General features: G+C 38.7%; 1 protein-coding gene across 9 annotated transcripts in view; it reads left to right on the top strand.

Moving 5' to 3' along the window:
* Nucleotides 1-14,487, top strand: part of SERGEF (secretion regulating guanine nucleotide exchange factor) — a 136,266-nt gene that overhangs the window by 4,753 nt on the left and 117,026 nt on the right. For all 9 annotated transcript variants that reach the window (XR_009933279.1, XR_009933276.1, XR_009933277.1 and 6 more), the window contains exons 5-8: nucleotides 419-479; nucleotides 1,435-1,548; nucleotides 1,849-1,911; nucleotides 5,090-5,248. Coding sequence is in view for 3 of the 9 variants with exons in the window: in XM_062494238.1 (XP_062350222.1) it covers nucleotides 419-479; nucleotides 1,435-1,548; nucleotides 1,849-1,911; nucleotides 5,090-5,248 (397 nt within the window). In the remaining 6 variants the exon portion in view is untranslated. The remainder of the gene's footprint in view (nucleotides 1-418; nucleotides 480-1,434; nucleotides 1,549-1,848; nucleotides 1,912-5,089; nucleotides 5,249-14,487) is intronic.

Here is a 14,487-nt window from a genome sequence, read left to right as displayed (position 1 = left end):
AGACTGAACAGCTTAATGCAACGGAGTACTGCCTATCACCAGTATCTACTGTGGAGGTTTTGGTGTAGTTCTTGAGGAACACAGAGATAAAGTTAAGAAATTAACATGTTTGTATCACCAAGGTTTCTTCTTTCATGTGAATATTTTGACAGTGTTTTTTTTTTTTATTGCCACAGTGCTGTCCATCCAGTTGCTTTGCTGATGTATTTTTTTTTTTTATTTCTTGAAGATGTCCCCACTAACTTTTATTGGTCAAAATTTACTTACTCTGTGATACAAAATGTTGATATGTATTGGGACATGCAGGCTGGAATTATGAGTGCTATTTTTGTAGTGTTGCAAACTTCTGTTTGATCTTGTTTTAAGAGGGACTAAATGCAAAAAGCAACTTAATTACAATTTTCTATTATTTGCATAGTCTCTCAAAGAGAAGGTAGTGAATGTTGCTGCAGGACTGAGACATGCCCTTGCTGCTACAGGTATGTATGTCATAATTTCAGCATCTTTTCAGTAACAAATGAAATGGGATTTTAATGGCTTGGAGGAAGAGAGGGAGGAAAAGAGAATGAAATTTATCTAATCTACTATTTATTTTAAATATCACAGGAAAAATACACCTTAAAGTCATGGACTGTAAGATTTTGGGACAAATTAACATGAATGCTAAACATTCTAGAGCCATCTTCCTGGAAAATCATGGGGAAAAACTTTTTCCAAGAATTCAGAGTGATGGTTTATGAACAAGTTGATTTGCTGATGGATGGAAAATGTACTGATTTTTCTTATTCAGAAACAAAACATGAAAGGAGGTCTTTTTCAGGAAAAAGGGTTTCTGATCAAAGTATCTTTGGATTTGAATTCAATGTAGTATGCAAAGTAACTTAAGTTTGTATAAGATGCTTCAAAATGGAACTCTATGTAAATTGTGGCTTTTTAAATGATGTAATTGAAATTGACACCTGGAAGATCACAAGAATGAAACTAAATATTTCTCCTGCTGTTATTAGGGACTCTGAGTTGGTTCATGGTGTAACAGTAGAAATCAAACCCTTCTTTTTGGCGTGCTTGTATTAAGACTGAGGAAAAGCAAACTATAAGTGCTCTTGCATTTGATTTAGTTTTGCGTGAACTTCAGTATGGATTCCAGGTACTGGAGTTGAAGGTACTTGGAAGAATTGTGGCATCTCTGGTGCTTGTATGAATAGTGGGAATTGAGATTCCCTGTGCTGCACTGCACAAACAAATTGGCATCAAGGGAGGGAAAGGAAAGAGAAAGTACAAGAGCTTTGTATCCATTTCTGAGTTACTGCAACCATGGGATTTCTGTTACTGAGTTTCCAATATCTTCCCACCTTCTTAGTTTTCTTACCTGTGTACTGGAATTACAGATGTTTGTTGCTTGTAATCTCTTTTATTTGTGTTTACTCTGGAAAGACAGTGGTTCTGTGCTGCAGTGGGGAACTGGGATGGCATCTCGGGCAAAGCGTGCAAGTCAAGGAAAAGCCCTCCCTCTGTTCTTGACAGCAAAGGAGCCCTGTGAAGTGGCAGGTAATCCAGGAACCTGCTTCCTTTGTGTGGGTGGATAGAGCAGAAATGTAGTTTGGAGTGGTACGCTTCTTCTTTTGATAAAGCCTTGTGGTATTGTAAACATGTAGTGGAGTACCTGAAGGATAGAATGGTCACAGAAAATCATGGTCCGTGGGACAACAAGAGTCCTGCCATGTCTGTGGCCCAAAGGCAGAGCCTTTTGTTATAAAAGTCATCACCATCCTGTTACACTTGTTTGCATGTTTGTGTGTGAATTGATGCCTGCTGTAGAAATTTTATGGGGTTACGTTTTTTTTCTAGGTCTGGATGATGTAAAGGTGAAGGCAGTTGCTGCAGGCTCCTATCATTCGGTGTCCCTCACAGGTAGGACTCAGGTACAGAGGTGCAAGTCCTCATCTCACCCTTCAGAGGTTTCTCTGCTTTTGAAATGTTGAATTTTTTTTTAAATTTTGGTAAAACTGGTGAAATCTCATCTGGCCTAGTTAGTGCTGGTAATTATTTTGTAATAGTTTTATACTCTGAGAGCTTTCCTTTTGTTTTAGGAGCTGAATTAGTGTTTTGAGTTCTCTGAATTTTGTGTGTTTTTCTTGGGGTCACGTGTGACCATAGCCCTTAGGTAATTCAGGGTCTGGGCTTTTAATGGCTAGAAACTCTGAAAAGATTTCTGAGTCTCTGGAGCTGCAGCAGGATGCCCTCTTGGATGACTGGTTACTACTGGAACCAGTGCAGCCCTTTGCCCATGGACAAGAGGTGATTGTCCCAGGAAAGGCAGCAGAAGCACTGTGAGCTAATGCCTCTGCATGGGGCAGTGCAAGGGTGTGAGAAGCCCTGGAGCTGTCTGAGGTGTCTTGGGCTCCACTGTGACAGTGTGCACATCTGTGGTGTAAGAGCACAAAGCTTATTTGAAGAGTAGGAAGTTGCTTTAATTGGTTAGCCTCTTCCATAATATCCTGCCATTTGTTCTTTGATCCTTAGGCAGTGCTCCCATGCTGGAGTACTGAGTATCCAGCAATGAAAGGCTAATAAAGATTTCTTTTTATTTTGACAGATTGAGAGAAGGGAAAACAGAATAGCTTTCATGCTGTAATCTTACAGTTTTGAAGTGTGTAAAATATATATTGAACCTTATGAAGACAAGTTTTTGCCAAACTTCACAGGAACAAGTTCTTAGCAAATCTGCAGCCATCTGGTACCTCTGTCATCATTAAAGGAGCACTGGAATATTTGCTTATGCAGATCTATAGAGATTTAGTTGTATAGAGAGATGTTCCAAGATGTAAATTATGTTGAATTCAGAGATGCAAAGTGTATGCAAGATTAGTGAAGACAAACTGTAAGAACAAATAAAATCTACTTTAGATAATTGGCACTCTTTACTTAGACAGCGAACAGATTTTTTTTTTCATGCTTTTGGTTTTTATTTAAGAGAGTGATCTATTTGGCAGCAGGGGGACCAAAAGTGACTAAGTTCCAAAGAATTTTATCATGTGATGCTGTTGCTGCCCTTTGTCCTGCAAGATAGTTATTACTTAAAATATTTTGTATTTTAAGGATGCTTGATGTAATAAGGATACTACTGCAGGGTGTAATATTTAAATGGTCCTTTTTTTCTAAGAATGCACTGTGGTGCAATTTTCTTTGCCTCTGTTCCATGAGTCACCTGCTGGTGGGATATCAAATACCTGCAGCCAGACAGGTTTGGGACACAACTGTTGATGTGGGTTGTTACAAACATGAATGGAGGTTCTTTGGAAAAGAAGGATGGTAGAGTCTACTGGTAGCAAATTGGCCTGAATCCTCCAGGAGTGAGAATATGGTGCTAAGTCTCAGTGTCTAAGTTTTCTTTCAAACCTACTCAAGCATGTGACTTTTCCCAGGAAAAAGCAAATACACCTCCTGTAAAAGGAGGTGACAGAGGCAGCTCGTGTTAATGTGGAACATGAATGGCCACAGTGTTTTTCTTTGTTGTGTTTCTGTCACCTTTTTTGTTTTCCTCCAGAAGGTGTGTATACTTCATGCTGGGAATGAATTTATCAGTTTTGTTGGAGAATTCAAATGCCTGAATGAAATGATTGCTTGAATGGGAAGTCCTGCAGAAGACTGTCAGTATTGTCTTCTCCTCCCACTGCTGTTCCTTGCCTATTTTTCACTAGCAGTAGTATAGTGGAATTATCCTGGCTTACTCTTTCTGTTGCTGTTACCAAACTGAGATTATTAAATATACTGCAGCCTAAGTTCTACTTTTTTTTTCCTTTTCCCTCTGAAAGTTTTACTTCTGCCATGGTGGTTGTAATGAGTTCAGTGCTGACCTGAGGCATCCTGCTGCCTTGAGTGTTGTGGATGTGTGCTCCAAACAATTCCATGTTGGAACTTAGGTGGCTTCCAGTCTTTCTGTACCCACAGTAATGTACAAGATCATGTGTGCATGATTTATTTCTTATGCTTCCAGCTTGTGCAGGCTGGCAAAGACTTCAGGGAGGCCTGACAGCTCATGTTCTCTTTTTAAGTATTTTTTGTGGATGTTTTTTTTTTCACTGTGGAGGCCTAGGCCCTGAGAGGAATGGTTTTGTCCTGAAAAGATGGAACTAATGGTATATCATGTCTGCAGAAGGACTTACCTGAGCAGTCGTTGTATGGTGTCTATTGATTGTTGGGCTGTGAGCAACTCCAGCTTGCATTGATAAAAACTACTGTGGGTATTTCTGTAAAAAGATGTATCTCTGTGGTTGGAACCCTGGAGCGTGCATTTGAACAAATTCTTGTTTTAGAAAAGAGATGTGGAAGACAAGTGACCACTTACAGAAGTCTCTCAGGTGTTGTCTGGTGTCATTTTGGGGCATGATAATATTTTAATTTTGCCTTGTGATGGGTGATGCCTGCTTTAGTACTGTGTTCATAGTTGCATGTCCAATTCCTTTAGGAAGTGACTGTGCAAGATGAGTCAAGGAGCACTGGACTGTCCCTGCTTTGGGGGATTTACTGCATTTGCTCAAGCTGAAGGAGGCAGAATTGGTATGAGCAGAACTGGGAGTCTAGCTCTTGTAGAGAGGCTGGGAGACTGTAAAGCAGAGCAGGAGCAGCCAGCCAGGTTTTGAGTTATTTGCTACAGTCCCAGAAGTTATTTATTGGATGTAATCAAAGCTTTGGAGTGGAAATAATAGCTGGTCTGCAAGGACAGAGAGGGACAGCTCAGTGAATGTCTCCAAGATGCCTAGATTCTCTTTTACTCAGAGAAGTTGACTACTGTGGTTAGGTTTTTAATAAAAATTAGTCTTTGTTATAAACATCTGGGCAGTTTGTCCTGAAAGCTCTCATTGCTTTAGGGAGTCTGTGTAGCCCTCAGAAAACAGACTGTGTTGTTAAGGCCCTTGCAAATATTTCTGATATCCCAGTTACAATGGTAAAGAATAGTAGAAGAAAGCATACGGTGAGAACACAAATTGAATAAAATGTTTTTTCCTCAGTATCACTGAACTGAGCCTGAATCTGGTGGTATTAGATCTATATCCCTTTAAACAGATTTTATTGCTGTCTGTTGTAGATGAAGGACACTTGTATGTCTGGGGCAGCAATAAACATGGGCAGCTGGTGAGCAGAGACATCTTTCTTGCTGAGCCCAAGAAGATTGACACTCACTGTTTTTCACATGAAAAGATTGGAGCAGTTTGGAGTGGCTGGACCCACCTGGTGGCACAGACAGGTAGGATATTTACAAAGCAGTAACATACGGCACCCAAACAGTAAATTTTAAGTTGTCTTTGTTGCAGGCAAGCAGTGTTCTTTCTCACTGATAGTGGCTGTACATGCAGTGTTGCAATTTCACCCAAATTCATTTGTCTCTTGAAAAATGATGAGGACAGAAATCCTTTGTCTGCTCTTTTAGTAGGGCATTAAGGGTGAAGAAAATCATATATTCAGAAGAAAATCAGTAAACTAAAGTAAGCTGGTTTATGTGTGTGTTTGTCGTCAAACCCAGAAAATATTTGGAAAAGACAGGTAAAAGGAGGCATCATTACACTTGAAGAGCATTCCCTGAAGATGAAAAAACAAAAGCAGATTTCATGTTAAATCTGTTTTTCCCTGGGAATCTTTGTGATGAGCACAGTGTGAAAGCTGGCAGGTGTGGAGGGCTGTAGGGTTAGATTCTTACCTAGGAGGAGATGAGAAGAAGGTTACATAACAGTGATGTTCATGTGTAAAGGGACGGCTGATCTGATGAAGCTCATCCAGGTGTGAAACACAAAGGCAGGAGGGAAAGGTAGATGAGATGGAAAGGCAAGACAGGCATCTGAAGATATTTTGTGGTGTTTGTGTTCTTTGCTTCTCCTGTTGCACAGCGTGTGGTGCCATAGTTAAGCCTAACAGGAGGGTGGAAGTCTTCCATAGAGGAAAAGGAATAGCCAGAGCTGTGATGTGTGACAGGAAAAACAAATTAGTTGTTTTCTCTTTCATAGCATTCATTGTTTGACATCAAAGTATGTGAGAGAAGTGTGTAAAAAATCTACATCAGCTGCTCTTTTAGCTGTTTCTAAGAAATGCCTGAACTCTAATTTTTTAGAGAGTGCTATACTGAAAATTTCAAAGCTGCAATCAGTGCTATGAGCTGCTTAGAAACTTCAGGTGGAGTAAAAAAATTTATCTCAAAATCTGCAGTTCTTGAATTAAGTGCTTGATGTCATCCTCACAGGAACAGAAATGGTAGAAAGAAGCTATTAGTCAGGATAATCTGATTTTTAAAGAGGGAGTCTTGACAACTTGGTTTGCTTTCCTTCACTATTTCTTAATAGAGAATACCCACTAAATAAAATTTCCCCAGAGTTTTAACAACCTCAATGTTTCACTTACTTGATGCTTATCTGTGGGTATTACAGGCATGGAATATTTCAGTAGGTGTTTTTATACAACAACAAGAAGTGTGTCAAGTGACTAGCAGGGGTGTTTTGCTGGTGAATATTTAAAAAGAATTTATATTAAAAAATAGGCTGACTTTCTATATCTGCATTAGAAAACTGGCCAAGTGATTCAGTGGCACAGGTTATTGCTGAAACCGTATTTTATGTATTTAGAACTTTAAATCTCTTTGAAGAGCAATGGTCTGAACCTAAATCATCTGGAATAAGATTTTGAATGGCCTTTGGCAGCCTCCAGACACCAGTCAGGATCCTGTGGGAATTTCAAGGGTTGTTCAGCTACTAGATATAGTGTGAGCTGAAGCACTTAACTCTTTCTGGAAAATCATTTGCTGCATTAAACTTGCAGCTGAATAAGAGAGAGAGGCAGCCCACTTGAGAACTGTCCCCTGTATGCAGTTCTTCCTACCAGTATTTTTACCTCCTCCTAGTAAAGGAGGAAATGTTGCTTCAGTTTCCTGGTGCTGAAGTCAAAAACTAGTGATCCCCAAACATTATGGATCAGTAAAGGTTTTTTTGAGCATGCAGCCCCCAATATGTTTATACTTATTTGTATATAAATTATAACATATAATGTTGTAATATGCAAAGTATAAAATATGTGCAGTAGAAATTTTACAAAGGATGAGATAAACACTACTTAAAATAGTACTTTATTAACTTAAATAATTAAAACTATTAATAAATTATTAATAAATTAAAATATTTATATGTAATTTTCATCCTGCCCTCCAGTGGATTGTCTTGTGAATACCTAGGGCTGCACTTCACTTTAGGGATACTGATACAAACATTTCCTGCTTGCTTTACTCTAGGGAGTTCCCCAGTTAATGGAAAGGAGGCAAAATAGAATGATTTTTGGACACAGGAAAATGGAAAGAAGGGGTATTATAGTATGATGCTTCTCTGTTCATTTTAGAAGATAAAAATATACTTTGGAAAGACATTGCAGTATACAGGGGTTTTTGCTTCATGAAAGAATGAGTAAGTTTTTTCAAATTAATAATCTCACCATGATATAAAATTTAGTAGTTTAAAGTTTGTTACTGTATCTGAAGTCTCATGTAGTGTTTTCCACAGAAGGTAGTTGAATTTTAAGAGGCTATTACAAATACTGAAGAATTCTGTTTGATTTTTTTTCTTTTTCCCAGAACATTAATCCTGGTCAGAGTAGTAATAATAAAAACTTGTTATTGCAGCTGTCTTGACAGTAACTAAAAACTCTTCTCATTGGAAAGATACAGGAAGTAACTGGGTGGGTAAACACTGGGCATAATGCATAAATTCACGAATTCTGCCATTTCAGAATGACATTTTAATCTTTATCTGCCAGGTGAGCAGATCTTAGCTGCAGAACTAACGGGAGAGTGAAAAGCAAATGAGAGAGTGATGTTTTTAAAAGCAACCATCTGGAGGAATAGTTGTCAGTTTCATGGATGCAGTGGTTTGACAATTTTAAAGTGAGTCCAAGCAAGTTATCAGCTTTGTTATCAGAAAAAAGGAACACAGCATAAATATATTTGTCTTCTGTCTTTCCCTCTTATGTAAGTTGGCCTCTTTTAAGACTTGCTTTGTTTTTCCTTCATGCTGCTGGCAAAATTTCGTATCATAACGTAAAGCAAAACACATAACTAATTTTAATTTCTTCCCCATTCTCTATTTACAAGGGATTTTAGTTGCACCTGAAACCATTTTAATGCCTGCATCTCTTTCATATCCTGTGTTCTACCTCATTCAACAGAGGTTTCCTGTAATTTCTTTTTAGAGTTTGTTAGATTCTTTTTTCATTTGCTGCTGTTTATATCATAAAGCAGTTTGGATTCAAGACATTGATTCCTGAGAAATTAATTCCTTGACTTAAAGGTGTTAAGGAATGTTTTCATGAGATGTTGTGGTTTTAATCCTTATCTTTAACTGATCTTCCTCAGCTTCAATTCCTTATTCTTCTTATTACAGAGGTATCCTTTGGGGCTATTTCCACTGTACCCACTCTTACTGTAAAATAACTCACAGAACCCTTCGAGACAGATGAGGCTTTCTTTTCCCGCCTTGATTACTGTTTCCTACAGAGAAGGGAAGCACAGTTAGACTTCATGGCATCACCAGTACACTTTCAAAGTAAGTTATATTATTCTGGTAGTAGTAGTAGTCCTAGCTGATGATGGTTGGTCCAAAAACATGAAGGCTGACAAGGCCTCGTTGCTCTTTGACCATCTATCTCTCTGATGATGAGATATGAACTTGCTGGTGTCTTTGATTTTCTATTTTCTGTGTGAATGCTTGTGTCATGTGACTCTCCGGAATGCTTTTCATTGATGGCAGGGCAGTGCTGTTGCTGCTCCATGTAAAGGACAGAACCAGGTGCATTCTTGTGGCCTTGGAGTCCAAGTACTGTTCTCTTCAGACAGCCACTCTATACAAGGTTTGCTTCCTATCCAGTACTCTGCTTAATGGCACAAGGAGCACCACTGCAGTATAGGTGATATTATTTTTGAGTAATGAGCAGCTGTCTTGCATTGCTCTCCTTAACAATGTCAGCTTTAATTTGTGGTCCCTCTCAAGTTAATGCAAACACTTTGAGGGTAATTGCTGAAAGAGAGGTTATTGCTTAGGTCGTTTAAAAGAGAGCTAAGCTGTGGCCTGTAATGTTGAAGATGTAAATTAGTCTACTGTGGGGAATGGTAGAACCAGTCTGGCTTGAAGGCAAATCTAAATATAGCAACAGAGGTATTTTAAAGACTTAGAGGTGAATCATCAACTTCCGTTCAAAACAAGATATCTTCTTTTTTACTGGGATGCCTAATAAATAGCCTTCCTTAATCCAGCCTGGTTTATTATATGTGTATTCTCCTGAATACATTACCTGATCTATTTGTCACATAGTGTCACATGAAGTTATGCTTTGTTTGAGCTCAGATAAAGAATTCCAAGCTCTTTCACTCAGAAAGTTACTTCAAAAATGCAGTTAAAATTGTGTTTCTGCTGCCTGTGCAAAATTGCCTACAGCTAAAAAGTCTTGGAAGAACAAAATGCCAGGATATAGTCTGAATAATATTCCAAATCCTCATTCCGAATTTGCATCTGAATTTGTGCATCTTTGAATGTCCTTTGATGTCGTGTCATTTAGGCCACATAAAACTACTCTGAAGGGGTTTGACATGTTAGTGACCTACATGGTAAAATAGAAACCATCTCCTATTTTCTCTGAAGTGAATGACAGTGTGTCCCTCCAAGCACTGAGAGCAGAATGAGAGAATATTTCTAATGATCTTGTTTGAGTCATTAACCTTTAGCATTTCAGTCTTTCACACAGGCTGCAGTTGCACTTCTAGGTGCCTTTTTTCTGATGGCACTCACAAGGTCAAGCTGTTGGGTTTTGCTGGCAGCTTGTGCAGCTGCAGGGAGGTGAAGGGGAAGGACAGCCGAGCAGCACAGCCTCAGCCCACTAGAGGTCCTTTCCAGTTTGCTCTTGAATCCAGGCTCTGCAGCCTTCCTCTGAAAAGCAAACTTGCTCTACCTTGAATTTTTCAGCAGCTCCCTAGGAAAGCAAATACTGATTTGTGTTTATGTAAATATATTTTTTTGTTTTAATGCTTGTCTCTTTATAGACCCAGCATCTGAGAGTTTGAAACTGGAACCCTACATGAGGTAGTTGTATTTCATTGGAAGGATGCTGGGTTTTGGGAATACAGGTGAAATACTAAAAAATAGCTTAATCAAAACCTCCAGATCAATAGATAGCTTGAACCTCATTGAAGCAGAACTTGAGTTCAAGAAATTAATGTTCAAATAAGAAAAGCCTTTGTCCACCTGGCTCGGGGGTCAATTTTGAAGCTTCAGGGCCTATCTTGAAGTTCCTGCATTTTATTATAAAGTGTAGAGCATCACAAGAAGGGAGAAAGAAATGCACAAGCTTGAGGACCAAAATTCAGAAATGATCACTTGGAACTGTGGGAAATCTAGTGTGCAATAACAGGATAAAAGATTCTAGCTGCATATGGAAATTGCCTGTATTTTTTGCATTGTTCTTCAGAGCTGTCTCCTTGTTCCGTCACATGGAACACATTTATCTCATTGATGTTTCATCTCACACAATGATTGTTTTAAAGTTTTATCTAGATAGCTGTGAATACCTAGAAGATTTTGGCATTTTCTTTGGCTTCATGGGCTGGTATCATTCCTTGGCTTTATTTATAAACTTAAGAATTAGGAGTGTGTGTTCAGGAAGACGCTGAACTGTCACTAAGTTTGATTGAAGGTACCCATTGCAAAATAGAAACATCAGTGATTGGCATTAGGGACAAAGAAACTTATCTCAATATTTGAAATTCCCTTTGTGAGCTGTGACGTTACATTGGCAAATGGAGATTCAGATAGCCTGGGAAGAGTGGGATTTAAATAGATGTTTGTTAAATTTAGCTCATGAGTAAAAATGAGCTTAACAGAAGGAAAACAACTATCAAAAATTTTCTGATCTGTTCTGCTCCTCTTACATGTGGGGTAGCACACAGAGTGCCCTTCCCACAGCAGAAGGGGAAGATAAAGTATGTAAGGTTGGTCTGTCCTGGATCTTCTGGCTATGACTTCCTCTCATGGAAGGGCCAGTTCCTTCTTTGGAAGGAATCCCTGGAAGTATTCAAAAACCTATGGATATGACACTTGAGGCCATGTTTTAGTGAACATGGTTTTGGTTCTGGGTTGACAGTTGGACTTGATGATCTTAGAATTCTTTTCCAACTTTAATGCTTCTATGGTTCTGTCATTCACACTTGCTTAGTCCTGTCCAGATGTATTTCACTAAGTACTCCATGACTGGAAGAGTTTGGAAAATGGCTCAGTTGTCATTCAGCATTATGTTCTTGGGTTTTAGGCCACCGTGGAAAGAGGGGCTAATTATATTGAATTCCGCCCCCCCACCCTTTTCCTTTTCTGTGTGTGTGTGTAATATTCTCTCTTTTACTGGTGGGAACAGTGATTGTTGTGGACTTAAATAATGTAACTGTCCCAATTTGACAGGATTTTCATCTTTAAATAAAGTGTTCAGAAAAAAAATATAGCTTTAAAATGTGGATCTGGTATAGACTTTGTTCAAGTCGTTAGTGGGTGAGATAAGGAATTCATTGCTTTCGTTAATTTTCTTATTTTTTTTCCTTTGGTTTCTGTGGTTGGATTGCTGCAGTTTATGGCTACCCATCTATTTAGCAACTGTAATAAACAAGTTCAGATACATTAATAAGTATGTGCTTGTGTGCAGGAAATCTGTAAACGTGGTGTTTGTTCTGTTTTCGGTATTCTCCAGCAGCAAAACAGCTGGGCAAGAGGAGCTGCAGTTTTTTTATGTGGGCTGAGAAGGGCACCTTGTTGGCTCTGAGCTATTCCTTGGGGGTTTATTTTTTCTTATCCTTTTTCTCTTAAAGCAAATTAAACTCTTGCAGTGGCAACAATGATAATTGCATTAAAAACACCTCCCCTGTCACAACTAGAGTGAAACCAGGGTACAAAGCTGATACAAATTTCCTTAAATGAAGGATAGTTTGGCCATAAGTGTCCCTGTCTTTCTAGTTCTTCTGACTACTTGCAACTGGAACTGCGGGCACTGTCTAAGCCACTTGCTCTTCTGTTTGACTGTGTCTGCTTTGTTACATGTCAAGCCCTTTCTCCTGAACAATACTGAAATAATTCACATTGTAATTGGGTCTCTTCAATTCACCTATTTGAAGCTCAAAAGAAGCAAAGGTAAAGGCAAGAGAAAATTCGCTGTTTCTTAACTTCTGTCATAAACTGCCTTCAAGTTCCATATTCATAGATATTAAGGATCCAAATGTGGAACTCACAAGACTGCTGTTGTTTGGTTGCTGCTATGACAGATTGGGCCAGACACTACATAACTCACCTCCTTTTTTGCCCCTCAGTCTTTAATTCAGCTTTATGGCTCCCATATGCTGTGGGTCCCATCAGCTATCCACAGTGATGCTTCTGATCAGGCCTGTTATCCAGCAAAAAGAGCATGGACTTGGAAGACTGGGTTGGTGGGGTTCTTCCCTACACCCTCTTGCAGCTGGGAGATCTGAGTGGGGGGCAAAAACATTTACCATTTAATTGTGGGTGTTGACATAACATATGACTGCATTTGCAGGTAGCAAAAGGATGATGGGATTGATTGGAATTTTTCCGACTCAAAGCTCTTAGTGTAGAGAATTGATGTGAAACACACAAGAAACAGTGAGAATTTGCACTTCAGAATTTCTGAAGTTACACAGAGTGGATATAACAGGCAAACAGTTGGAATCCTGAGTAAGGCAGAAGTGCTTTACGCTCACTTTGTATGGAATAAAAAGCTGGAACCAATCATTACCTGATACTTGAATTAATGTGCATGGTAACTAATTGCCAAGAACAAGGTCTGTGTACTTTGCTCTCCTAGTTTTATTGGCCTTTGAAAAAAGAAGTGGCTACTGCATTTTCAAATAACTTCATTTACAGCTATGCATTTACTGAGCTAAGCATTTCTAACCTCAGCTTCTGAAAGCAGCTGTCTGTGTGCACGATCTGTGCATGTAAGTGCATTGATCTTATTTAACCTTAGTAGCATTTTAAGGCCATTAAATACTAGTTTTCATAATCTTTAAGTGATATTTCCTGTTTAGTAATTAATTATTAAAGTTTAATGCTCACTAATGAGTCTTACTATTAAAACATAAGTAGTGGGCTTTTTAAGAGCCTAGTGACATTTGAGTACTTCTGAAAAACAGTACTTTTCTGGAACTTTTTTCTTCTTAAAAAACCTAGACACAAACAGGAAAAATATCCTTAAAACCTATCTAGATTGTTCCTTTCATGATTACCTTGAAGTAATTTTGAAATAAATAATTTGATGTAAGGTACTGTAGGATACACAAGACATATCAACAGCTGTAAATCTTTCAATAACAAGTCTGTAGTCTTGTAGAATGGCTCTGATACATGGGTAGTATGATGACATCTGACAAGAGTGTGTGGCTTTTATTCTTTAAAGTATTCCAGTTGTGAGGAACCACAGTTTGTGGTGTGGTAGTAGAAACTGGGGGTGAACTCCCTTTCTTTTGTAGTTCCTATTTGGACTTCATTATGTCTCAGTGTAGCTACATATATTCTTGGATCCATACAAGAAAACAGCTGAGATGGAGCTCTGCAGATGGAGTTACATTTTCTATGTTGCTTAGGATGCACTTTAGGTTTTTGGAATGTTCTGCTGGATTTAAGAACCTGTGTGGTTCATGTCTGCTTTCTTTTCCATGCAGTATTATGGGGCTCCACCGTATGTAATAATAAAACCATCACAATGGTTTATTTTTTGGGGACAAAGACCTGGATGAATAGGTGGTATTAGCATCTGATTCATGCAGGAGAGAAACCCTAGGAGGGGTGGGATTTCCTCAGGTGACTCATTTTCTGTTTTATTTGGTACCTAACTAAAAGAAAAATCTAAAAAATGCTGCGTAGTCAAAGATCTATTCAGGGACAGTGCTTCATGTCAGTTTTGCTGAGGTCTTTTTATCATGAATATAGGAAACCTTTTCTAGAATTTTCAAAAATTTACCTTCACAAAGCTGCCTGAAATACAGAAACTTCTTTAGGAGTAATTTTTCCTGCTTGTCCTTTCCACCCCAAAATAGAAAGCAAACTGAAAATCAGTTTGGCATTTCTCGTCTTCAATTTTGGATGTTGTAGCTGATGGATATTTTGTAGGAATTTGCCTGTACACACTTTCCAGGCTTGTGCTTGCTAATGACACAGCTGCCTGGAGCCCAAGATGTTCATTGAGGAGTAAATGGATGCTAAAACACCGAGAAGTGAAGGTCAGGCTGTGGGCACAATAAAAGGGTGGCAGTGTGGATTACTAGATGTTCATGTGGGTTGAAGAATCATCCTGACAAATCACACAGTACTAAGGAAGGTGTTATATCCTATTTTGTTTTTCTCCTCTTGTTCCTTCACTTTGCCAGAGATAAACAGAAAACACAACATCAAAAAAAAAACCAACCCCAAA

Source organism: Cinclus cinclus, chromosome 6 (assembly GCF_963662255.1).
Source record: "Cinclus cinclus chromosome 6, bCinCin1.1, whole genome shotgun sequence".
Lineage (NCBI taxonomy): Eukaryota > Metazoa > Chordata > Aves > Passeriformes > Cinclidae > Cinclus > Cinclus cinclus.
Note: the sequence above shows the minus strand (reverse complement) of the source record. Positions and strands in the feature narration are given on the sequence as shown.